General features: G+C 43.6%; 1 protein-coding gene across 1 annotated transcript; it reads right to left on the bottom strand.

Annotated features, from left to right (window-relative positions):
* Window positions 1-25: 25 nt before the first annotated feature.
* STEEP1 (STING1 ER exit protein 1) lies at window positions 26-27,375 on the bottom strand. The gene is made up of 7 exons (XM_003931070.4): window positions 27,184-27,375; window positions 23,649-23,766; window positions 6,355-6,396; window positions 5,214-5,352; window positions 3,758-3,847; window positions 2,613-2,705; window positions 26-1,041 (listed from the first exon to the last, which is right to left on the bottom strand). The coding sequence occupies exons 1-7, from the start codon at window positions 27,305-27,307 to the stop codon at window positions 979-981; spliced, it is 669 nt and encodes a 222-aa protein (XP_003931119.1). The 5' UTR covers window positions 27,308-27,375; the 3' UTR covers window positions 26-978.

The following is a 27,375-nucleotide window of genomic DNA, read 5'->3' as shown; positions in this document are numbered from 1 at the left end:
CATAATACAAAAAGGTCAACACAACTCCTGTCCCAACATCTTTTAATACAGGTGAATGGATAAAAACATGAATACAAACACATGGATATAGATATCACTGAAGCAGAGTGACATAAAATAATATCTATATATACAACACTCCTCTGCAAATAGGAAATGTAAACTAAAAGATACATTTTGTAAACAAAAAGATCATTTTGTTTATCGCGCTATCATTTCTTAATCTATAACATCTTCCTCCCATATATGAATCCATGCAAGGAAGCGGTACTAGCTGCCCGACTAGAGGGTAGCTCCCTTGGGTGACTTATTGAGACCCTATTTTCATTCGGATCTGAGCTGTCCTACCCCCTTCACTGCAATCTGGCTTTCCCTTTTCTGAGTATAATGTCTGACATGGGATGGCTCACCTATAGCTTCCGTGTTTGAAGCAAAGAAAGCTTTATGCAGATTCTGGCTTTTAATGGGTCTCCTCTGACAGTAGAAAGATTCAAACCACAGCCAATTCCAAGAACCCTTCTAAGAACAGAGACAGAGTCACTTCAAAGGATCTGACTTGCTATACCTAAATATAATTCACACTGCTTTTCTCTATGACACAACTATAATATTTTGTCCAAAAATCTTGAAACATGTTATTAACTTTGAAGAAAAAATAAAAGCAGCCACTTTAGAGACTGGAGACACTGAAGCACTGATCTATTCATAAAGTTTCTACACAGCTGAAGAAGTTTGCATCAAATGGACAAAAAATAGTACAGAAAACCTAAGTAGAGAAAAATTTAGAAAAATCCATCTCCTAGAAAGCAGGTCAAATGGACTCAGTTAAAGACCTCACTGAATGCAGGACAATCAATGGGAAACAACATAAAGACTTCTGCTAGGACATAAATAGGAACCAGTCTATATAATCAAGAAATTACTTTGCCTCCTGATCTAAATGTTTGCCTCCAGTCTAGGGCTCAGAAAACAGGCTGGTTATTTGAACTGGTTGTCAATCAAGGTCCCCTTCATTTTCGCTTTCTTGGCTTCCAGTTCAGCCTAGAAAGAAAAAAAAAGTGTATGTCTTGACACATGACACGAAATTATGTTCCTTCCTTATTCTAACCACCCCAAACACTCTTCCTTAATGTTCCTTTAGTGTACAAACTAGAATCATGGTTCCCAAATCATTATATACCTCTAACATCTATTTTCCAACGTTTCTGATGTTATAGCGCACATAAAAAATGCTATTTGTAGGCAAAATGGGTAAAAAGACAAGGCTGTGGCCACGGGAAATCAGTGCAGGGATTCCAGCAGCCCCAGCAGCCCCAGCACCCCCCACGGGCTGAGGGAATCAATACTGTGGCATACCAGTATCCTAATCTTGGCAGAACAGGAAGAACACCATTCTAGAACAGTGCTACTTGGTTATATGGTCTATGAACTATTTGTTACTGGTCCACACAGAATATGTACAAACATTGATAGTAAGCATTTAGAAGCTTTTATAGCAATCTGACACAACAGTAATTTTTAAAATCTGATAAAAATCGAGACAATTCATTTTTATTGTATTTTATAAATTACAAATCTGTTCATGGCAAATGGGAAATCTGAGAAAAGGAAAGCACTGCTCTTTCTACCTTTGAAAGGTTGAGAAGCACTGCTCTAAACCACTATGGCAAGGTAAAGCAGCTCCCAGGACCCACCCCTTCTGCTACCAAACTCATTACAGACACGAGGAGAGATTGGTATATCTTTTGATGAGACACCAACGTAGTGATGTCTGATTCTGGTGAAATATTTTAAGTAATGATAAATATATATATATATATATATATATATATATATATATATATAGGCACCATCATATACAGATGCATATGCTCTAAGATGAGCCCATAAATATTGCAGAAAACCACCATTGCTTTAAGAAGCAATGACCAGCTCCAGTCCTGGTACTGCCAAGGTAACCCTGTCATGTGCCATTACATCCTGGGAGAATGACCAAAAACCTGACCTTGGACCACAAGTAGCAGATTAAAATATCATCCTGGCCAGGCACAGTGGCTCACGCCTGAAATCCCGCACTCTGGGAGGTCGAGGCAGGTGGATCACCGGAAGTCAGGAGTCCGAGACCAGCCTGGCCAACATGGTGAAACCCATCTCTACTAAAAATACCAAAAATAGTCAGGTGTGGTGGCGTGCACCTGTAATCCTAGCTACTCAGGAGGCTAAGGCAGGAGAATCCCTTGAACCTAGGAGGCGAAGGTTGCAGTGAGCCAAAATCACACCACAGCACTCTAGCCTGTGGGCAACAGAGTAAAATTCCATCTCCAAATAAAATAAGATAAAATAAAATATCATCCTACTCCAAATAAGATAAAATAAAATAAAATATCATCCTGCTATAACAAATATGATGATTTAGGACCGAGATCCTAGGGTCACTACTACAGAGTAGGGTATATTGACAGTCACAGACCAGGGTTACAAAACTGGCAGCCAACTATCCTAGAAACCCCCAACAGATTTCCTAAAGGATTTCCCTGCCTGCTTGGAAGGTCTTTCAGACCAAGAAACCCAAACAATCAGGCCCCAGCACCTTGCTACCCACTGTTACTCACCAGCTCTTGCAGTCGCCTCTTGCTCATGCCTTTGCGCTCTAGCTGTTTTTCAATCACTTTGGCATTCTGTGCATATGAATCAGCAACTTCCCTCTGAAGGGAAAAAGGAGCATCCTTAAAGCAGAAGTCTCACCAAGGCATAACAGAAAAGACCTTAAGTCATAATGTATACTACTCAAATCATAAAACCATGACTAAAATGCCAGGACTCTGTTCCTTTTCCATTCTCCATCTTTTCAGTAGGAATCCAGGAGCATTTAGGGTTTTATTTAGTTTGTTTGTTTCTTTTGGGGTGGTGGGCCAGAGACTGACTCTGTCACCCAGGCTGGAGTGCAGTGGCACAATCTCAGCTCACTGCAACCTCCACCTCCCGGGTTCCAGTGATTCTTCAGTAGCATTTACCCTTTAACCGAAACATATGTAAAACAGCAGATGACATCTCACCATCAATACCATTATACTGAAGAACCATAAAGGTACTTGCTGCTACAACTGAGGACAGACTCACAAACCATCACAGCTGGACTAGAAGGAACCTGAAATCATTCAGTCTAGTAGTTTTTCAAACGAAGAGGGATAAGGACTTTGCCCTCTAGGGCATCTCTAAAAATAGTATGGGAGGAAAAAAAAAAATCACTGATCTTATCCAACTCCTTCATTTTTATTTTACAGATGTCCCCAAGATTCAAGGAAACAGGAACTAGCCCACTGTCATAGTTTCTTTTTGTTTTTTTTTCAGACAGAGTTTTGCTCTGTCGCCAGGCTGGAGTATAGTAGCGTGATCTTGGCTCACTGCAGCCTCCACCTCCCAGGTTCAAGCGATTCTTGTGCCTCAGCCTCCCGAGTAGCTGGGATTACAGGTGCGCACCACCATGCCCGGCTAATTTTTTGTATTTTTAGTAGAAATGGGGTTTCACCATGTTGGCCAGGCTGGTCTCGATCTCCTGACCCACCTCAGCCTCCCAAAGTGCTGGGATTACAGGCATTAAGCCATGATGTCTGGCCCATAGTATCTTATCAGCAGAGCAGGGTCTAAAATCGAAGTCTCTAATTTTTCCAGTACTCCAAGGCTCCAGCTCTAGGGTCCCCTTTCCTCGAACCCTTCCCCTCCAAATTCCAGTTTCCTTAAGACCAGAGGCACTTACAGCCTCAATTTCTTCTTCCTCTTCATCGATGGTAGACACAGTGACAGAACTGAACTTGCCCATATCTTTGGTCCGTTTGGTCATCATCACCTGGAATGCCAGGCACGAAGAAGTCAGTCCGGTTCACCACAACAGGATCCACTGAGTCATGAGTGTGTGCGCACATGCCTGTGTGAAGGGCTATGGGTACTGGGGGAAACACTACCTCTTTGGGACAGGCTGACCTATTTAAAAGTGCCAAAGTTTTTAATTCACATATTTTTCTAACATTTGCCATAAAAGGCTTTTTTTTTTTTTTTTTTTTTTTTTTTTTTTTTGAAACAGAGTCTCACTGTTGCCCAGGCTGGAATACAGTGGCATAATCACAGCTCACTACAACCTCAAATTCTGGGCTCAAGTGATCCTCCTGCCTCAGCCTCCCACGTAGCTGGGATTACAGCCATGTGCCACTACACCTGGCTAATTTTAGAGACTGGGTCTTGCAAAAAAAAAAAAAAAAAAAGGAACAGAAAGTATAAAGAAGCATCCTTAGCGCTTAATGTCTCAGGCTTGTATCCTAGCCTCAGGCAATCCTCCTGCCTCAGCCTCCCAAAGTGCTAGGATTACAGGTGAGAGACACTATGCATGGCCCATTATGGGTTCTTAAATTTATTTTTAATTAATTTTTTTTAAGAGACAGAGTCTCACTGTCACCCAGGCCGGAGTGTAGTGGCACAATCATAGCTGACCGTAACCTCAAACTCCTGCGCTCAAGTGATCCTCCCACCTCAGTCTCCTGAATAGCTAGAACTATAGTTGTAGGTATAGAACACCCAGCCAATTTACTTTTTATTTTTTGTAGAGATGGAGTCTCGCCATGCTGCCCAGGCTGGTTTCAAACTCCTGGTCTCAAGCGATCCTCCCACTTCCGCCTCCCAAAGTGTTGGGATTACAGGCATGAGCCACTGTGCCCAGCTTGGAATGCATTTTTTAATTAGCCTAATTCATTGTTTTTAATTGTTTTTTTAAAACCCACTTGTAAAATAACAGATGACATCTCTCCATAAAAAGAGGAAAATTTGAAGAAAATTAATGTGAGTAAAAACCATACAATTTCTAACCTTACTCATAGGGCAACTGCAGAAAAGAGAAAACACATAACAGTTGTTACAATTACATAGCATCTGTTTATACACAAAATGGCACCCCATTAATAAAGAATGCATTAATATATATGCTCGAGGGAATGAATACCCCGTTTCCCATGATGTGATTATTACAGATTGCATACCTGTATCAAAATATCTCATGTACCCCATAAATATGCACATCTATGTACCCCCAATTTTTAACTTTTAAAATATAAAGTATAAGAATACATCCATAAAGAGCAGTTTCTCATGCACTATAATCTTACTTCAAAACGTAAGCTAAATCTGTAGCTATATTAAGCAGTCTCCCTTTCAGTGATAATTACCTTCTTAGGAGGCTCTTGTTTCTGAGTATATATGTTCGTTTTCCCAAAGCCCTGGCCAAACTTGACTACTGCTCCATCCACAATGAAGGTAACAGGAGCATTCTTTGGCTGGGATTGGTAGAAGAGCGGCAGTCCACACCTGCAATGGCACAGTGAATCTCTGGGAGATCTCATAATCCAAATTCCCAAAATAGCAATTTGCAAAGTGTGCTTAGACTTTGGGAATATCTGTGCTTGTGGCATAAACTAATGATTGGCTCTTCTGAGTGTTTCCCAAAACTACCTCTACCTAATAAGAATCACTTAGGCCAAGCATGGTGGCTCACGCCTACAGTCCCAGCACTTTGGGAGGCCGAGGCGAGTGGATCACCTGAGGTCAGGAGTTCGAGGCCAGCCTGGACAACATGGTGAAACCCTGTCTCTACTAAAAATACAAGAAATTATCCAGGCGTGGTGGTGGGCGCCTGTAATCCCAGCTACTCGGGAGGCTGAGGGAGGAGAATCACTTGAAGCTGGGAGGTGGAGTTTGCAGTGAGTGGAGATTGTACGACTGCACTCCAGCCTGGGCAACAAGAGCCAGACAAGAAAGAAGAAAGAAAAGAAAGAAAGAAAGAAAAGAAAAATTCATTTTTCTGGCCAGCTGGTTGAAGATGTAATTTTGACTAGCCTCTTTGGGGAACATATTGGTATTTGTGCATAGTTGAAGTCTGAAGGCAGTTGAGATTAAAAGGATAAAGACATAATAGAGGCCGGGCACGGTGGCTCAGGCCTGTAATCCCAGCAGTTCTGGAGGCTGAGGCAGGCAGATCAACTGAGGTCAGGAGTGTGAGACCAGCCTGACCAACATGGCAAAATCCCATCTCTACTAAAAATATAAAAATTAGCCAGGCATGGTGGCATGTGCCTGTAATCCCAACTACTAGGGAGGCTGAGGCAGGAGAAATCGCTTGAACCCAGGAAGCAGAGGTTGCAGTGAGCCGAGATTGCACTACTGCACTCCAGCCTGGGTGACAGAGCAAGACTCTGTCTCAAAAAAAAAAAAAAAAAAAAAGACATAATGGAGAGTTGTATCCAAATAATTATTTTCCTAGCACATGCCTCTACTTGTCCATGCTTGGAGAAACCCATTGTTAATACTTACTTTGCACATTTCTTCCTGTACTGTCGTTCAATGCCTTCAGGTCTGCACAGAAAATGGAAGTTAAAAAATTGTGAACAAATCTCACAATGTATCAACCTTACTATCCCATTTCTTCAAACGCCAAGAGGGCCTTTCAAAAGTTTTCATTTCATAGATCAACTCATTAGTTAAATATTCCCCACTTCCTACAACAAACATTTACTGAGCCCCTGATACAGGTCAGGCATCTCCCTGACAAAGGAAGAGGAGGAGGAGGAGTAGCGGAGTAGTCCTAATCACAGGTAGCAATAGTAGTTGTAATAACAACAATAATAGCAGCAACCACTTACAAACCTTTTACTATGTGCCAAGAGCTATTCTAAAGTATACATGTTAACATTAACTCGACTGGGCACAGTGGCTCACGCCTGTAATCCTAGCACTCTGGGAGGCCGAGGCCGGTAGATCACTTGAGGTCAGAAGTTCGAGACCAGCCTGGCCAACATGGAGAAACCCCATCTCTACTAAAAGTACAAAAATTAGCTGAGCATGCTGGCGGGCGCCTTGTAATCCCAGCTACTCAGGAGGCTGAGGCAGAACTGCCTGAACCCAGGAGGCGGAGGTTGCAGTGAGCCAAGTTCATGCCATTGCACTCCAGCCTGGGTGACAGAGAAAGACTGTCTCAAAAAAAAAAAAAAAAAAAAAGTATACATGTATTAACTCATTTAATCGTTACAGGAACTCTGTGAGGTAGGTCATATTACTATTCTCACTTTACAGATGAGGAGCCTAGGCCCAAAGCATTACATGGCTTGCTCAAAGTCGTGGAGCTAGGAAGCAGAAGTTGAATTTAAGCCCAGGCAGTCACGCTCAAGAGCCCACACAATACCACCTTAGACACCAACTCATATACACAAGGACTCAATTCCACCCGCACAGCTCCTTAACAGAAACCTGGGACTCATCCTTGATTCTTCTCTTTCCCTCATCTCCCACACCTACTTCATCAGCAAATCCTACAGATTTTATCTCCAAGAAAAGACCTTGAATCTGTCTGCTTGTGTCCACCTTCCTGCCACTATCTTGGCCTACATCACCAGTATCAACTCTCTGGACTACCGTAACAGCTGGTCCTGACTGGTGTCCTCACTTCCCCTCCCCTCGTTTCAACTTTTTAATAGACAATATATGCATATGGTATACTTAAAAGTACAAAACATCATCCCCATTCATCCTCTACCCACCCAGTTCCCTTCCCCAGAGGCAAATACTGTTTCTGGTTTCTTCTGTTCATTCTAGAGATAGCTGACACATATACAAGCAAAGAACTCTGACTGGTACATAAAGAAAATATTTTTTTCTTTTTTAGACAAACGTACACTGTTCTCTACTTTCGTTCACTTAAAACTGTAACTTGGTTACATATACATATAGATATTCCGTATCAATAGATAAAGAGCTACTTCATTCTTTACAAGGACCACATTGTATTCTTTTGTATAGATGAACCAAAATGTCTTTTACATGTTGGATAAATTCCTAGAAGTGTGTACATTTTAAATTCTGGTAGATGCTGCCAAATTTCTCTCTATAGAAGCTGAACCAATTTAGACTCCTACTACCAATATATTGAGAGTTCCTTTTTCCTTTCAGTCTCATCAACACTGTATTCTGTTAAATTGTATCACTGCCATTCTCACATGTGAAAAATGGAATCTTATCATTTGTATCTCTTTTTTTAGGAGTAAAGTTACACATCTTTTCATACATTTAATAGTCATTTGCATTTTCTTTGTTTTGAACTGCTAGTTCATATCCTTTGTTTATTCAGTTACCTTTTAATTTTATATTAAGGAGTCTTGCAAATAATTAAGGGGCCTTGTTTCTTCTCTTGTCATTTGTCTTTGACTTTTTCCACCATGTGGAAATTTTAGGTTTTTCTGTGGTCAAAGCAATTTTCTTTTCTCACATAGTAATCATACAACTCAATAGCAAATAAATAAATAACCTGATTTTTAAATGGGCAATGGACCTGAATAGACATTTCTCCAAGATATACAAATGATATATGAAAAGACTAATCATCAGGGAAATGCAAATCAAAACCATAATTAGGGCTGGGTGCGGTGGCTCACACCTGTAATGCCAGCACTTTGGGAGGCCGAGGCAACTTGAGGTCAGGATTTTGAGACCAGCCTGGCCAACATGATGAAACCCCCTCTACTAAAAATACAAAAATTAGCCTGGCATTGTGGCATATGCCTGTAGTCCCAGCTACTTGGGAGGCTGAGGCAGGAGAATCGCTTGAGCCTGGGAGGCAGAGGTTGCAGTGAGCCAAGATCGCATCACTGAACTCCAGCCTGGGCGACAGAGAGCAAGACCCCATCTCAAAAGCAAGCAAACAAACAAAAAAACCATAATGAGATATTCCCTCACTCCAGTTAGAATGGCCATTATCAAAAAGACAAAAGGTAAGTATTGGTAAGGATGTGGAGAAAAGGGAACTCTTACACATTGCTGATGGAAATGTAAATTAGTACAGCCATTATGAAACACAATATGGGAGGTTCCTCAGAAAATTACAGAACTACCCTATAATCCATCAATCCCACTTCTTGGTATATAGCCAAAGGAAATGAGCTCAGCACGTCAAAGAGATATGTGAACTCCCATGCTCAATGCAGCATTATTCATAATAGGTAAGCTATGGAAACAACCTAAATGTCTATCAATGGCTAATTGGATAAAGAAAATTATCTTTATAATTTGGCACACACATACACACAATGGAACATTACTCAGCCTTACGAAAAGAAGGAAATCCTGCCATTTGTAATAATATGGACAGACTTGGAGAACATTATGCTAAGTGAAAAAAAGCCAAACACAGAAGAACAAATACTGCATGATCTCACTTGTTTGTGGAATCTAAAATAGTCAAACTCATAGAAGCAGAGAGTAGAATAGTGACTGCCAGGGGCTGAAGGTAGAGGAAACGGGAGGTTGTTCAATGGGTGTAAAGTTGCTGTTACGCCAGATGAGTGAGTTTTGGAGATCTAATGTACAGCATCATGACTACAGTTAACAACCCTGTATTGGACATTCTACATTTTTTAAGAGGGTAGATCTTAAAGTATTCTCACTGCCTACACAGACAAAGAAAATGCTAACTGTGAGGTGATACATTAGTTAGCTCAACTGTGATGATCATTTCACAAAGTATATCAAAATATCAAGTTGTATACCGTAAACATATACAATTTTTGTCAATTATACCTCAATAAAGCTGAAAAATTAACACATCATTAATAGAATAAAAGAGAAAATATATAATCATTTCAACAGACACATAGAAAAAGCACCTGACAAAATTCAAAGTCCCTTCATACTAAGAATAGAAGGGAACTTCCTCTACCTAATAAAGGGCATCTCTGAAAAACCCACATCTATTAACTCACATGTCAGTACATTTTCTGTTGCTGTAACATAATGCCACAGTATGGATAATTTACAAAAAGAAATTTATTTCTTACAGTTCTGAAAGCTGGGAAGCATCAGAGCATGTGGCTCTGGCACTTGGCAAGGGCCTTCATGATGCAGCATAACATAGCAGAAGGGCAAGCGAGTGTGAGAAAGCCTGGTTTTAAAAAAAGCCACTCCTGCAATAACAAACCCACTCACATGACAGCAACATCAATCCATTCATGAGAGCAGAGCCTCATTAATCTATTAATCCATTCATAGGGCAGACAGATTAAGTTTCTAACACATGAACTTTGGGGGAACACATTCAAATCACAGCACCACATAAACTAACATCATACTTAACGGTGAAAGACTGAAAGCTTTCCCCGTAAAATCAGGAACAAGATAAAGATGCCACTCTCACTACTTCTATTCAACACTTAGAATAAATTTAACAAAAGAACTGTAAGAAATGTAGACTGAAGGGAGGGATAACATTAGGAGAAATACCTAATGTAGATGACGGAGAGATGGATGCAGCAAACAACTACGGCATGTGTATACCTATGGAACAGTCCTGCACAAGTGGCACATGTACCCCAGAACTAATATAATAAAAAAAAATTTTAAACAAATATACACTGAAAACTAAAAAATATTATCAAAAGAAATTAAAGAAGACCTAAATAAATGTAAACACATTCTGATCTTCATGGATTAGAAGACTTAATATTGTTAAGGTGGCAATATTCCTCGAATGAATTTCCAGATTCAACACAATCCCTTTCAAAATCCTAGCTGGCTTTTTCACAGACATTTAAGCTGATCCTAAAATTGATACGGAATTGGAAGAAATCCAGTATGGCCAAAGCAATCTTGAAAAACAAGAACAAAGTTGGAGGACTCAACACTTCCCAATTTCAAAATTGACTACAAAGCTACAGTAATAGACAGGGTGGTACTGGCATAAGGATAGACCTATAGGTAAATAAAGTAAAACTGAGAGTCTAAAATAAATCCATACATATAGGGTTAACTTATCTTCAACTAGGGTGCCAAGACCACTAAGGGGGAAAATCCCAGTCTTTTTTCTTTTTTTTTTTTTTTTTTTTCGTAGAGACAGGGTTTCACCATGTTGGCCATGATGGTCTCGATCTCCTGACCTTATGATCCACCTGCCTCGGCCTCCCAAAGTGCTGGGATTACAGGTATGAGCCACTGTGCCCGGCCAAATCCCAGTCTTTTTAACAAAAGGTGCTGAGACAACTGGATAGCCACATGCAAAAGGATGAATTTAGCTCCCTACCTCTTGCTATATACAAAAATTAACTCAAAATGAATGAAAGACCTAAATGTAATAAGTGAAATCATAAAACTCTTAGAAGAAAATACAGCTGCAAATCTTCATATGCTTGGATTAGGCAAATATTTCTTCTTTCTTTATTTTTGAAACAGAGTTGGGCTATGTCACCCAGTCTGGAATACAGAGGCATGATCCCGGCTAGCTCACTATAACCTCCACCTCTGGGGTTCAAGCGATTCTCCTACCTCAGCCCCCCAGTAGCTGAGATTATAGGCATGGACCACACCTAGCTGTTTCTTAGATATGACACTGGGCCGGATGCAGTGGCTCACACCTGTCATCCCAGCACTTTCAGAGGCCAAGGCGGCTGGATCACCTGAGGTCAGAAGTTCGAGACCAGCCTGACCAACATGGTGAAACCTCGTCTCTACTAAAAAATACAAAAATTAGCTGGGCATGGTGGTGGGCGCCTATAATCCCAGCTACTCAGGAGGCTGAGGCAGAAGAATTGCTTGAACCTGGGAAGCGGAGGTTGCAGTGAGCCAAAATCATGCTATTGCACTCCAGCCTGGGTGACAGACCAAGACTCTGTCTCCAAAAAAAAAAAAAAAATTTCTACTTCCTCTGTTTCTCCTGTCCTTCCTAAGGTCCCCATCCAACTTGTCTGGCCAAGGCAGAGAGGAGGGGGGAACCAGGAAGCAGGCAGGCAGGCAGGCAGTACCACTTAGGCAGATTATCTATTGACGAATGCCAGCTGTTTAGGAAAAACTCTGTCAAACTGGGTTTTTCCTCTGCTCTCACACCACAGCAACAACCCTCAACACAGAAGACTACTGCGACCAAATGTGTGGGGGTTTTTCCCCACAATCCAATAAGTAAATACCAGCTAGGTGTCCTCTGATTCAGTTCTGCACTGTCTACTCGGACATAGTGTCAGATACTACAAGTTGAGGGGCTTGGTCCCCAAGACTGGCCACCCACCAGATACCAGTCACAAGTTCAGACCTCTAGAACTGTTTTTTTGTTGTTGTTGTTGTTTTTTTTTTTTTTTTGATATGGAGTCTCACTCTGTTGCCAGGCTGGAGTGCAGTGGCACAATCTCAGCTCACTGCAACCTCTGCCTCCTGGGAGGTAATTCTCCTGTCTCAGCCTCCTGAGCAGCTGGGAACACAGGCACGTGCCACCAGGCCTGGCTAATTTTTTTTTATTTTTAGTAGAGACAGTTTCACCATGTTAGCCAGGATGGTCTCAATCTCCTAACCACAAGTTCTATCTGCCTCTGCCTCCTAAAGTGCTGGGATTACAGGTGTGAGCCACCATACCCGGCTGCCCAGCTAATTTTTGTAAATTTTTAAATAGAGACAGGGTTTCACCATGTTGGCCAGGCTGGTCTCGAACTCCTGACCTCAAGTGGTCTGCCTACCTCAGCCTCCCAAAGTGCTGGGATTGAGCCACCATGCCTTGCCAGGCCTCCAGAATTTCTGACCAACCAGCTTCAGGTTTGAGTTTCCAAGACCCCTTCTTTGAGTTTGATTAATTTTCTAGTGTGGCTCACAGAACTCAGGGAAATACTTAGTGTTTACCAGTTAACTGTAGAAGATACCACAAAGGATACAGATGAAGAGATGTGAAGGGTGAGGTAAGGGGCAAGGGGTGTGGAGCTTCCGTGCCCTCCCTGGGCACACCAAACTTCAGGAACCTCCATGTGTTCAGCCACCCAGAAGCTTCCCAAATCCTGTCCTCTTGGGTTTTTATGGAAGCTTCGTTACAGAGGCATGATTGACAACCATGCAGACGTGTGAATGGACAAAAAGCACATGATCTAAACCCAGCAAGGCCCGTCTGTTCAGACTCTTCTTGGCTTCTGTGCAGCATTCCTTTCTCTAGGGCAAAGGTGTCCAATCTTTTGCACAATCTTGCAAACATACTAAAACCACTGAATCATATACTTTAAAATGGCGACTTTTATGGTATGTAGATTATAACTCAATTTAAAAGAAACTAAATCTTGCCTGGGTGTGGTGCCTCACACCTGTAATCCCAGCACTTTGGGAGGTCAAAGTGGGCAGATCACCTGAGGTCAGGAGTTCAAGACCAGCCTGGCCAACATGGTCAAACCCCATCTCTACACAAACACAAAAATTAGCTAGGCATGATAGCTGTAGTCTCAGCTACCCAGGAGGCTGAGGTGGGAGAATTGCTTGAACCCGGGAGGCAGAGGTTGCAGTGAGCTGAGGTTGTGCCATTGTACTCCAGCCTGGGTGACAGAGTGAGACTCTGTCTCAAAAAAAAAAAAAAGAAAGAAAGAAAGGAAAAGAAACTAAATCTCCGAGGGTAAAGCTAAGGCATTCGAATTTAAAAATAGTAATAATAAAAAAAAAGAAACTCCGGATAGACCCAGTGGCTCACAGCTATAATTCCAGCACTTTGGGGTACCAAGGTGGGTGGATCATGAGGTCAGGAGTTTGAGACCAGCCTGGTCAAGATGGTGACACCCCATCTCTATTAAAAATACAAAAATTAGCTGGGTGTGGTGGTGGGGGGGCGCCTGCAATCCCAGCTACTTGGGAGGCTGAGGCAGGAAAATTACTTGAACCCAGGAGGAGGAGGTTGCAGTGAACCAAGATTGCGCCACCGCATTCTAGCCTGGGCGACAGAGCAAGACTCCGTCTCAAACAAAAACAAAAACTCCTTCAGATGATTCTAGCACACAGTGAAGGTTGAGAATCACTTTGCTAAGGTGCAAATGAAAAGTAAAATTGCTGAGGCAGACATTATGTGCATTTTTAGCTGTACTGGATGTTGCCAAAGTACTTTCCAAAGTCATTATCACTATTTACGGTCCTTCTGGTACTGTAGGAGACTTTCAGTTGCTCTTTGATAACACATGGGCATTATTTTCCCAGTTGAAGGATAAGGAAATTGGGGGCCTAAAAGATTACTCACCCAAAGTCACTAAGTGGTACTGCTTGGGATATAACTATACAGACCGTGCTGACCATCATCTTTAACGTTCTGCCTCTCCATTTACCAGTATTATTTATGTCAAAGCTGCTCCAATTCACTGACATCATTGGACCAGGGCACTAACAATATTTTTGGTTCTGTATACCCTGTCTGGTCCCACTAGGACTAAATTCAACCCCAGACTGAAGGGAGAGATTCACGATAAAAAGAATGAACTTCTCCTAGAATCCTGAAGTCAGCCAATCCCATGAGTTCAAGCTTTCAAAACACACAGAAATATTAAATAAATGGGGCTCTATATTTCTTAATGAGTTAAATCTTGAAGTACCAATGACAAACTGGATTTTGTCAAGTTTATAACCATGTGTCAAGAAGCAGGCAAGATGTCTGTCCTAAGGGTTTCAGAAATATAAGGTAGGGTCCCTGCTCCCAAAAAGTTCATCTTACTGAAATAATGAGACTTTAATGTAAATGGAGATAAGGATTTTAAGTGGTATGATTATAAAGAAGTGACTGATATGAGCTAGATGTTTAAGATAATTGACCTTGATTTTCTTTCCTACCCTGAATCTCAAGGAATATATGATAGGGAAGACTCTGTGACCAAAAACAAAACAAAACATTCTCAGCCAGGCACGGTGGCTCAGGCCTGTAATCCCAGTACTTTGGGAGGCCAAAGTGGGTGGATCATCTCAGGTCAGGCCAGTTCGAGCCTGGCCAACATGGTGAAACCCTGTCTCTACTGAAAATACAAAAATTAGCCAGGCATGGTGGTGCCTGTAATCCCAGCTACTCGGGAGGCTAAAGCAAGAGAATCGCTTGAATCCCAGAGGTGGAGGTTGCGCTGAGCCAAGATTGCGCTACTGCACTCCAGCGTGGGCAACAGAGCAAGACTCTGTATCAAAATATATATATATATATTCTCCATTCTGGCTATGGTATCCAGCCTCTAAGACAGCCCCCAATGATCCTGGTACCTAGCACTAACACTCTTGTACAGTCACCTCCCACAATGAATAGTACTGACTTGTGACAACAATAGGACATCACAGAAATGATTGTGTGTGCCTTCTGAGTCATAGCCATAAAAGACATTGCAGCTTCTGCCTTGCTCTCCTGAATTACTTACATTCTGGGAAGCCAGCTGCTACGTCATGAGGATACTCAAGCGGCCTTATGGAAAGATCCCTGTGATGAGAAACTGAGACTTCTTGCCAACAGTTAGCACTCAGCTGCCAACCACGTGAGACACCTTGGAAGAAGAATCTCCAGCCCTAATTAAGATTTCAAGCCAGGCATGGTGGCTCACACCTGTAATCCCAGTATTTTGGGAAGACAAGGCAGGGGGATTGCTTGAGCCTAGGAATTCAAGACCAGCCTGGGCAACATAGCAAGACCCTGTGTTTACAGAAGAATTTAAAAATTAGCCAGGCATGGTGGCACATGCCTATGGTCCCATCTACTCAAGAGGCTGAGATGGGAAGATCACTTGAGCCCAGGAGTTCGAGGCTGAAGTGAGGTGTGACTGTGCCACTGCACTCTAGCCTGGGTGACAGAGTGGGACTCTGTCTCAAAAAAAAAAAAAAAAAGACTTCAGATGACTGTTTACATAGTCATCTTCTTAATCACAGCTTCATGAGAGACCAGAACCACCTAGCTAAGCTTGCTCTTGAATTCCTGACCCACAGAAAGTATATAAAATGATAAATGTTTGTTCTTTTAAAATGAATAAAGAGAGTACAAGAAGATGAGAATGGATAGATCATACAGCCCATTCAGGCTTAGATTTTTTTCTTTTCCTGAGATGGAGTCTCGCTCTGTTGCCCGGGCTGAAGTGCAACGGTGCAGTCTCGGCTTACTGCAACCTCCGCCTTCCAAGTTCAAGCAATTCTCTGCCTCAGCCTCCCGAGTAGCTGTGATTACAGGTGCCCACCACCACGCCCAGCTATTTTTGTATTTTTAGTAGAAACGGGGTTTCACCATCTTGGCCAGGCTGGTCTTGAACTCCTGACCTTGTGATCCACTCACCTTAGCCTCCCAAAGTGCTGAGATTACAGGTGTGAGCCACAGCGCCCGGCCCAGGCTTAGATTTTATCCAGCTAACTAGGGATTTTTTTCCTCGTACCCCCACAATAATCCCTAACTGAAATCAGATGGGAAGGAGGGAGGAGTCCTTAATGGATTGGGCTAGATTCTTCCCCAATCGGAGTAGCTTTCTGCTTACCAGTCTTATATATTTATACTTCTGGGTAAGAATTTAAATAAAGAAGGGATTTTTCATTTAAAAATGTCTGAAAAGGGCCGGGCGCGGTGGCTCAAGCCTGTAATCCCAGCACTTTGGGAGGCCGAGGCGGGTGGATCACGAGGTCAAGAGATCGAGACCATCCTGGTCAACTTGGTGAAACCCCGTCTCTACTAAAAATACAAAAAATTAGCTGGGCATGGTGGCGCGTGCCTGTAATCCCAGCTACTCAGGAGGCTGAGGCAGGAGAATTGCCTGAACCCGGGAGGCGGAGGTTGCGATGAGCCGAGATCGCGCCATTGCACTCCAGCCTGGGTAACAAGAGTGAAACTCTGTCTAAAAAAAAAAAAAAAAAAAAAAAAATGTCTGAAAAGGCATTGCTTAAGTGATGAAAAGTCACTAACAGATTTGAAGCAGGTGATTGACATAATATGCATTTTAGATAATTCAGGCAGTAAAGGATAGACAGGAGGAGAGGAAAACTAGAGACCAAAAGACCAGGTAAGAGGCCGCGTCAGTAGTCTAAGCAAATGATCTGGGGTACTAGAATAATGGCAGTGCAGCAGAGCTGAACAGGAGGAAGCAGCCACAAAAGAGATTAGAAGGCAGAATCGACAGCACATGGTGAGTGACTAGATATGTGCAGGGGATGGTGGGATGGTGGGAACAGATGAGACAAAGACCGACTGACTCCCAGATTTCTGGCTGGAGCCACTGCACGAATCCTGGTGTCATCACAGGAAGAAGGAAAAGAAGGAATAGCATTTGGCTAATAGTAATAGAGACCTGACTACAATGGCTTCAACAAAAGAGCTTGTTCTCTCATGTAAAAGACATCAGGAGGCAGGCAGTTCTGAGCACTGGTTGAGACTCAAGGGTAGCGGGACAAAGGCTCTGCAATTCTTGTGGCCTCTCCTTCCCAGTCCTAGGCTGGCTGCTAGTGCTCCAATTATCATGTCCATTTCCCAAGAAGCAGGATGGAATGACAAAAGGGTAAAAAAGGCTTGAAGTCGCCCATCAGCTGACATCTACTTCCATCTCTTTTGCTTGGCAAAAGCTAAGTCATATTCAGAATCTTAGTTGCTGGGGGGAAGGGGACTGGAATATGCGCCCTAACTTTACAGACACTCTTGTATAGGAGGGTATAGCAGAAGAGTGTTGGAGTGGTGCTGGGTGAATCAATCTGTGGTAGTGTCCACAGTAGAGAAATGATGAGTTTGGTCTTCGTCATGTTGGATCTGAGAGGTAGGACATCAGGTGAAGAGAGAGAGTAGGCAGTTAGCTATACAGTTCTGGGACACAGGAAGGCACAGCAGGCAGATTTAGATTTTATCATCTGCATAAAAGTGTAACTAATGCCATGTAAGGTGACGAGAATGCCCAAGGAAGGCATAAAGACAATGGGGACAAAAGCAAGGTCAGAACCATGGGGAATACCAATACTTGAGGGGCAGGCAGAAGAAAAAGAATCCAGAAGATTGAGAAGGCCAAAGGAGACTCACAAGAGCAGCTTCACAAAAATCAAGTAAAGAGACTGCATCAAGGGACACATGGTCAACAAGGATGTGGACAGAAAAGCGCTCACTCAATTTGCAACTGGGAGAGCAGCCGGTGAAGGGAAACAGGGTACTAGAGAATGATTGTGTCAAAGGAGGGTTACTTTAGAATGGAGAGCCTTGGAGGTAGAAAGTGATGAGCTCCAGGGCATGTGTTGGGAGATGGCTATTTTCTGTAACTGGTGCTTCCCATAGGCAGCTGGATTTTAAAAAGAGGAAAGGTAAGAGCAGAGAAAAATTCCACCCTGACTGACAGAGAAGCCCACTGAGTGGGTCCTTGGAAAGACTATCTATGATTAGAGCAGTAACTATAGCAACCAAAGGGGAAGTTTACCATGGCTTGCTAGTAAACTCTAAGAGCTGTAGCCCAACAGAGTCATTTGGTGAGAGGCCACTGGCCTGAGCACTACCTGACAATAAGGCTAGGCCTAAAGCTGGCTCACCTCCAAGAGCAGGCAGGTTGAATTTGGGGTTTCTACTTCAATCTAGGGCTATCCAGCAGTTTTCTGGCCTAGAGGTAAGGGCATCTACCGTACAGTGCCTTAGGAACCTGTGGTCTAGTTGTGTTGTTAGATTACTTTCTATATTAACTAAATAATACATACTAAATTAACATACACAACACTTACATGTAATGATACATAAATATAATATAGATAATAAAAACTTAATGATCCTGAACATAGCTGATAATTTTCAAAATCACAAACCTAAGTAATAGAGGGAGACAGAGCACAAGAGAATGGATTAGCCTTCAATATCGGATGTTATTTAGGAACCTTCCTACATACCATACATAATGAATGATTTCCTGATGTTTCCTGGCAGGCCTTCCTTTGCAAATTTCCTAAGTTACATATCTGTGCTTCCAGTTGTATCTTGTATATAACCAATTTTCTCTTCAGTTGCTCCATTCCAAAAACCCAGTTGTCATAATGGTGCTTGATGCCTGATTTGCTACCAAAAGTCACCTAGCAGTATTTTCTTTTCATTAGTGTGAGCTAACAACTGTTTGGCGTCTTAAAGTAAATGTAGCTAGGCCTGGCGTGGTGGCTCATGCCTATAATCTCAGCACTTTGGGAGGCCGAGTTGGGCAGATCACCTGAGGTCAGGAGTTCGAGACCAGCCTGACCAACATGGCGAAACCCCATCTCTACTAAAATACAAAAATCAGCTGGGGCCAGGCGCGGTGGCTCACGCCTGTAATCCCAGCACTTTGGGAGGCCGAGGCGGGCGGATCACGAGGTCAAGAGATCGAGACCATCCTGGTCAACATAGTGAAACCCCGTCTCTACTAGAAAAATACAAAAAATTAGCTGGGCATGGTGGCACGTGCCTGTAATCCCAGCTACTCAGAAGGCTGAGGCAGGAGAATTGCCTGAACCCAGGAGGCGGAGGTTGCAGTGAGCCGAGATCGTGCCATTGCACTCCAGCCTGGGTAACAAGAGCGAAACTTTGTCTCAAAAAAAAAAAAAAATTAGCTAGGCATGTTGGTGGGTGCCTGTAATCCCAACTATTCAGGAAGCTGAGGCAGGAGAATTGCTTCACCCCGGGAGGCAGAGATTGCGGTAAGCAAGACTCAGTTTCAAAAAAAAAAATTCACCACATTCTGGCCGGGCACAGTGGCTCATGCTTGAGTCCAGCACTCTGGAAAGCCAAGGTGCGAGAATCACTTGAGTCCAGGAGTTCGAGACCAACCTGGGCAACATGATGACACCCATCTCTGTAAACAATAAAAAATTAGCTGGGCATGGTGGCACACACCTGTAGTCCCAGCTACTAGAGAAGCTGAGGTGGGAGGATCGCTTGAGCCCAGAAGGACAGGGCTACAGTGAGCCATGACTGTGCCACTGCACTTCAGCCTGGGTGACAGAGCAAGACCCTGCCTTAAAAAAAAAAAAAAAAAGGCTGGGTCCAGTGGCTCACACCTATAATCTCAGCACTTTGGGAGGCCAAGACAGATGGATCACTTGAGGTCAACAGTTCGAGAACAGCCTGGCCAACATGGTGAAACCCCATCTCTACTAAAAATACAAAAACTAGCCAGGGGTGGTAGCAAGCACCATCTCAAAAAAGAAAAAAAAAACTCACATCCATCTAGGAACCTCGAAATGTGACCTTATTTGGAAATAGTGATGATGCAGATATAATTAGTTGTTAAAATGATGTCATACTAGAGTAGGATGGGCCCTTAATCCAATATGATTGCTGTCCTTATAAGAAAAGAACAGACAAAGGGAGAATGCCATGTGATCATGCAAGCACTGGAGCAATGCATTTACAATACAAGCCAAGGAATGCCAAGGATTGCTGGCAAACACCAAAAGCCAGGAATGAGGCGAAGCAAGATTCTCCCCTACAATCTTCAGAGAGAGCAGGGCCTTACCAGCACCTTGATTTCAGACTTCTAGCCTCCACAATTATTCAACAATTTCTATTGTTTTAGGCCACCCAGTTTGTACTACCTTTTTTTTTTTTTTTTTTTTTGAGATGGAGTCTCACTGTGTCCCCCAGGCTAGAGTGCAGTGGCACAGTCTCACCTCACTGCAACCTCTGCCTCCCCATTCAAGCAATTCTCCTATCTCAGCCTCCCGAGTAGCTGGGATTACAGGCTCACAAGCCACCATGTCCAGCTAATTTTTGTATTTTTAGTAGAGATGGGGTTTCACCACATTGGCCAGCCTGGTCTCAAACTCCTGGCCTCAAGTGATCCACCCAACTCAGCCTCCCCAAGTGCTGGGATTACAGGCATGAGCCACCACACCCAGGCTGTAGTACTTTATTATGGCAGCTCTAGTAAACTAATACACTGGTATATTCCAGACTTCTAGGATAGCACCTGGAACACAGTAGGAACTCGGTAAATGAAATGTTTGTTGCATGAATGGATGGATTTTTTAATTCCCTAGGATTGACCTTTCCATGACTTCTGGCACCTGTTACTGACTGTCCCCTAGCCATACCCCGATACATTTCTTGATACTCTCTCCTGTCTTCCGCATCACCAGGTTCTTCTGGTTCTGTTCCAACTCTTTCATCTGCCTTTTAAATATTCAGTCTTCTCTGCTTGCTCCACACTCTGTAATTTTATCCCTTCCCAGGTTTCAATTTCACATATATACCAAGGACTCCCAAATCTAAAAGAGAGCTAACCACATCACTCACCTGCTTAAAAAACAGAGATGGGCCGGGCGCGGTGGCTCAAGCCTGTAATCCCGGCACTTTGGGAGGCCGAGGCAGGTGGATCACGAGGTCGAGAGATCGAGACCATCGTGGTCAACATGGTGAAACCCCATCTCTACTAAAAATACAAAAAATTAGCTGGGCATGGTGGCGCGTGCCTGTAATCCCAGCTACTCAGGAGGCTGAGGCAGGAGAATTGCCTGAACCCAGGAGGCGGAGGTTGCGGTGAGCTGAGATCGCGCCATTGTACTCCAGCCTGGGTAACAAGAGCGAAACTCCGTCTCAAAAAAAAAAAAAAAAAACAGAGATGGTTCTTCATTGCCTACAGATTAAGGCCAAACTTGTCCACTTCTGCACTTTACTCTGTCCTCACCTCAGTATGCATGAACCCCTTCCTGTAAAGTAACCTGTGCTCCAGTCACGAAGGACAATTCAGATTTCTAAAGCACATTGTGTTGGATGTTTCTAATGCTTCCATATTCTTCCACCTGAAATGCTCCTCATTCCCTTCATCTCCTTGGTGAAATCCTAGTTCAGGCTAAACACAAATGCCATCATCTTTAGAAGACTTTCCTGGCTACCATTCAGAAAAAAACGACCCACTCCCACCTGTTTTTCCTTTTGTTCGGAAGACCAGTATTTTTTCCTATCACAACAGGAGTCATTCCCTCAAAGCCATGAACTCTTTTTTTTTTTTTTTTTTTTTTTTTTTTGAGACGGAGTTTCGCTCTTGTTGCCCAGGCTGGAGTGCAATGGCGCGATCTCGGCTCACCGCAACCTCCGCCTCCTGGGTTCAGGCAATTCTCCTGCCTCAGCCTCCTGAGTAGCTGGGATTACAGGCACGCGCCACCATGCCCAGCTAATTTTTGTATTTTTAGTAGAGACGGGGTTTCACCATGTTGACCAGGATGGTCTCGATCTCTTGACCTCGTGATCCACCCGCCTCGGCCTCCCAAAGTGCTGGGATTACAGGCTTGAGCCACCGCGCCCGGCCTCACCATGAACTCTTTAATAGTAAAAATCGGGCAGGGGGTGGTGGCTCATGCCTGTAATCCCAGCACTTTGGGAGGTTGAGGCGGGTGGATCACGAGATCAGGAGATCAAGACCATCCTTGTCAACATGGTGAAATCCCATCTCTACTAAAATACAAAAAAAATAGCATGGCATGGTGGCATGCACCTGTAGTCACAGCTACTCAGGAGGCTGAGGCAGGAGAATTGCTTGAACCTGGGGGTGGAGGTTGCAGTAAGCCACGATTGCACCACTGCACTCCAGCCAGGCGACAGAGTGAGACTACTTCTCAAAAAAAAAAAAAAAAAAAAAAATTGTAAAAATCATACGTTATTCATCTTCACAGATCCAGTACCTAGCTCAATGCCTGGCACATGGTATGCTCCACAAGATTACAGCTTGAATGAACTCATTTAAACCTGTATTTGTAAACAAACTACAGCTATCAAATGGCAATGGAGGTGCCAGGCGCATTGGCATATGCCTGTAATCCCAGCACTTTGGGAGGCCGAGGAGAGAGGATCACTTGAGGTCAGGAGTTCGAGACCAGCCTGGCCAACATGGTGAAACCTCATCTCTACTAAAAATACAAAACTTAGCAGGGCATGGTGGTGCATGTCTGTAATACCAGCTACTGGGGAGGATGAGGCAGGAGAGTTGCTTGAACCTAGGAGGTGGAGACTGTAGTAAGCCGAGATCACGCCATTACACTCCAGCCTGAGCAACAGAATGAGTGAGACTCCATCTCAAAAACAAAAAAAAAGCAATGTAATCACATCTGAGCACCATTTCAACAAAGCACACTAAAGATATCACTGCATTAACAGAAGTTAGAAACCCACCACAAATGTCAAAGTATTGGGCCCAAATGACCTGTCCAACAATAGATGTGACTTTTTTTTTTTTTTTTTTTTTTGTGAGACGGAGTTTCGCTCTTGTTACCCAGGCTGGAGTGCAATGGCGCGATCTCGGCTCACCGCAACCTCCGCCCCCTGGGTTCAGGCAATTCTCCTGCCTCAGCCTCCTGAGTAGCTGGGATTACAGGCATGCGCCACCATGCCCAGCTAATTTTTTGTATTTTTAGTAGAGACGGGGTTTCACTATGTTGACCAGGATGGTCTCGATCTCTTGACCTCGTGATCCACCCGCCTCAGCCTCCCAAAGTGCTGGGATTACAGGCTTGAGCCACCGCGCCCAGCGACTTTTTTTTTTTTTTTTTTTTTTTTTGAGACAGAGTCCTGATATGTCGCCCAGGCTGGAGTGTAATGGTGCGGTCTCAGTTCACTGCAACCTCCGCCTCCTGGGTTCAAGCAATTCTCCTGCCTCAGCCTCCTGAGTACCCGACATTACAGGTTCCCGCCATCACACGCAGCTAATTTTTGTATTTTTAGTAAAGACAGGGTTTCACCATGTTGGCCAGGCTGGTCTTGAACTCCTGACCTCGCGATCCACCCGCCTTGGCCTCCCAAAACGCTGGGATTACAGGCATGAGCCACTGTGCCTGGCCTTGGATGTGATATTTATATTCTTCAGAAATAGACTCCAACACAATAGGAAAATCCTAAACAGAGAGCATCAGCCTCTTACCTCCGCAGATACGTAGTCTCCTCGTCTTCTGTGTTACAAAACTTATGGGCATGTTTGGCAGCATCAATCACACGGGACCGGTCCCGGGGCCTCATGGGCAATTTCTCTAACTGGCAGTCTGAAGGAATAGAGAGATTATGTCACTAGAGTCACTGCAAAATATCCTGAGATGTTTTCAGTGGGGCCCCTGGCATTAGAATTTGCTACTACAATTACTATGCTTATTGAAGCCTATTATTGAATGTTCCAACTAAAAATGACTTGCTGTTAGGAGACCTTGGTTTTGGTTCCAGCTCTGTTACTACCTTGGTGATCTTTGACAAATCACTTCCTCCTTCAGAGACTTCTACCTCATTTAAAAGATAAGTAGATGATATTATCTCAAAAGTCCTTCCCAGTACTGCAATTCTGTGATCATAGTACACTTGGTTTGTGTTATAATGCATGAATCAGGAGAAACAATCAAGCATACTGGAATGCCTACAAGGAAGCACTGGGAAAAGTGGGTATGTGCTAAGAAAAAGAGAAAGGCTGGGCGAGGTGGTGTGCACCAATAGTCCTAGCTACTCAGGAGGATGAGGTAGGATGATTGCTTACGGACAGGAGTGCAATGCTATCATGTGCCATGATTGTGCCTGTGAATAGCCATTGTACTCCTGCCGCCTGGGCAATACAGTGAGATCCTGTCTCTTAATTTAAAAAAAAAAAAAAAAAGAGGCCAGGCGTGGTGGCTCACACCTGTAATCCCAGCACTTTGGGAGGCTGAGGCAGGCAGATCACCTGAGGTCAGGAGTTCAAGATCAGTCTGGCCAACATGGTAAAACCTCATCTCTACAAAAAGACAAAAATTAACCAGGCACGATGGCAGGGCCTGTAATCCCAGCTACTTGGGAGGCTGAGGTTCAAGAATCACTTGAACCTGGGAGGCGGAGGCTGCAGTAAGCTGATATCACACCATTGCACTCCAGCCTGGGCAACACAGCAAGACTCTGTCAAAAAAAAAAAAAGAGAGAGAGAGAGAAGGAGGAGGGTAAATGATATGATATATATAGGATACAAATGATCCATCCTATTTGGAGGAGTTTTAATATGAAAACACAGTAAACAAATTAGGTACAGTTGTAAAGCAGATTGAAAATTGATATAACAGGCCAGACATGGTGGCTAACACCTAAAATCCGGCACTTTGGGAGGCTGAGGCGTCCAGATCACCTGAGGTCAGGAATTGGAGACCAGCCTGGCCAACATGGTGAAACCGCATAACTACTAAAAATACAAAAATTAGCCGGGCATGGTGGCAGTCACTTGTAATCCCAGCTACTCAGGAGGCTGAGGCAGGAGAATCGCTTGAACCTGGGAGGCGGAGGTTGCAGTGAGCCAAGATGGTGCCATTGCACTCCAGCCTGGGCAACAAGAGCTAGACACTGTCTCAAAAAAAAAAAAAAAAGAAAAGAAAAGAAAAGAAAGAAAGAAAGTCCCCGCCCTGATAAAGCTTACATTCTAGTGGAAGAGGCAATATATTTTAAAATAATAATATGATCTTTGGCAGTGATAACCGCTAATTTAAAAAATTAGGCTGGGTAAGAGGACAAAGTGACAGAAATGCTGTTTTAGATAAGGTTATCAGAGAAGAGTTCTCTAAGGAAATGACATTTCAGCAGAGACCTGAATGAAGTAAGGAGGCACTGAGGGAAAAGTTTTTGGGGCAGAAGAAATACCAATTTCAAAGGCACTGGGGAGCAGGAACACTTTTGACATGATGGAGAAAAAGCAAGAAGGCCACTGTGGCTGGAGTGCAATCAGCAAGGGGAAGACTGTTAGGAGATGAAGCCTGAGAGGTAGCCAGAGGCCCAATCATAAAGGGTTTTGGTATGGATGGACTTTAGTTTTATTTTCAGTGTTATATGAAACCATCGGTTTTGAACAGGACTCTGGCTACTATGTGGAAGAGTGGAAGCAGTGAGAGCAAGAGACTATTGTGCCAATCCAAGTGAAAGATGGTGGTAGCCTGGACTAGAGTGTTCGACGTGTAGGTGGTAGGCCAGGCGCAGTGGCTCACGCCTGTAATCCCAGCACTTTGGGAAGCCTAGGCGGGTGGATTACTTGAGATCAGGAGTTCAAGACCAGACTGGCCAACATGCTGAAACTCCATCTCTACTAAAAATAAAAAATTAGCTGGGCCTGGTGGCATGCACCTGTAATCCCAGATATTTGGGAGGCTGAGGCAGGATAATTGCTTGAACCTGGAAGGCGGAGGTTGAGTGAGCCAAGACCACACCACTGCACTCCAGCCTGGATGACAGAGGGAGACTCCGTCTCAAAAAAAAGAAAGAAAGAAAGAAGGAAGGAAATGGAGGTGGTCAAGAAAACACCTGCAGGATTTCTTGACGGACTGGACAGATGTAAGGTATGTGATAGAGAGCAGTCAAGAGTGGTTCCAGATTTTAGTCTGAGATAGTGGATGAATAGAAGTACTATTGACTGCAATGGCGATGACTACAAGAGGAGCAACTGGAGAGCAGGTGTAGAGGGCCATGAATTCAATTTTCAACATGATATATTTGAGAGGCCCATTAGACATTCAAGTGGAAATGTTGAATAGGCAATTGCAGTCTGAGAAGACGTGCACATTAAAGATGAACATATGGGAGTTACCAGCATGTAACTATTTATTTAAAGCTTGGGAATGACTAAGATCACCGAGGAGGTGGGTACAGAGTGAGAATAGGTGAGAGTACTGAGCTCTAGGGCAATGGATCCCTGAAAGTCTGAGAGAGAAAAGAGAGCCAGACAAGAAGGGGAAAAATCTGAGGTGGAAAGAAAAACAGGAGAGTATGGAGTCTTGGAAGCAAATAAAAAACGTGTTGCAAGAATAATGGAATAATTACCTCAGTCAAATGCCATTGAGAGAAAAACTAAAATGAACATTGATAACTGACCAATAGAACTGGTAACATGGAGTTCAGTTAGTAATCTTGCCAAATACGGTTTAGGTGATGAGGTGGGAAGGAAAGCCTACCTGAAGTGAGGTCAGGAGAGAATGAGAAGTCAGGATGCAGAGACAGCCAATATAGGCAACTCTTGAGAAGTTCTGATATAAAAGCAGCAACGAAATGGGGTTATAGCTGGAGGGGAATACGGGATTAAGGGAGGGTTTTATTTTCATTTATCGTTAAGAGCAATGCAACATCTTGGTATCCAGCAGAAACGTTACAAAATTTCTAGAGGCATTAGTTTTTGAAGGCAGTGCCGGAAGAGGGAAATACAATGTTTGTGTTTCTATTTTTGTTTTCCTGAAGAAGTTTAGTTTTGAGGAAGGTCTGGATACAGAGTCACAAGCTAAACAAAAAGCAGGAAAAAAAAAAAAAAAATACGCCCTGGAATGGGGCGGGGATGTGTAGGGAGGACTTCGACGGAGAGAGAAAACCCACCAGTCTTCATTGAGAAGCGGTTCCCTCACAGCCAGAGGAAATTCACCTTCAAGAACAAGAAGTCTCGCTCCTTGCATACACCCCCGCAGTTCCCAGCTACTCACCCAGCACTAGGACCATCTGGCCGCACAAACAGTAGTACACATGGAGGGGCTTCTCGCCGTCGTCATACTCCTCCCGGTCCCGAGTGTCAGAGCAGACTACTGACCTAGACACTACTTTCGGCATAGTTTGCAGGAGCAACCTGAAAATTCTACGCCAAGAAGAGGGTCGCGCAGAAATGACGTCACGACCGG

The sequence above is a fragment of the Saimiri boliviensis genome, chromosome X, assembly GCF_048565385.1.
Source record: "Saimiri boliviensis isolate mSaiBol1 chromosome X, mSaiBol1.pri, whole genome shotgun sequence".
Lineage (NCBI taxonomy): Eukaryota > Metazoa > Chordata > Mammalia > Primates > Cebidae > Saimiri > Saimiri boliviensis.
This window is presented reverse-complemented; position numbering and strand designations above follow the sequence as displayed.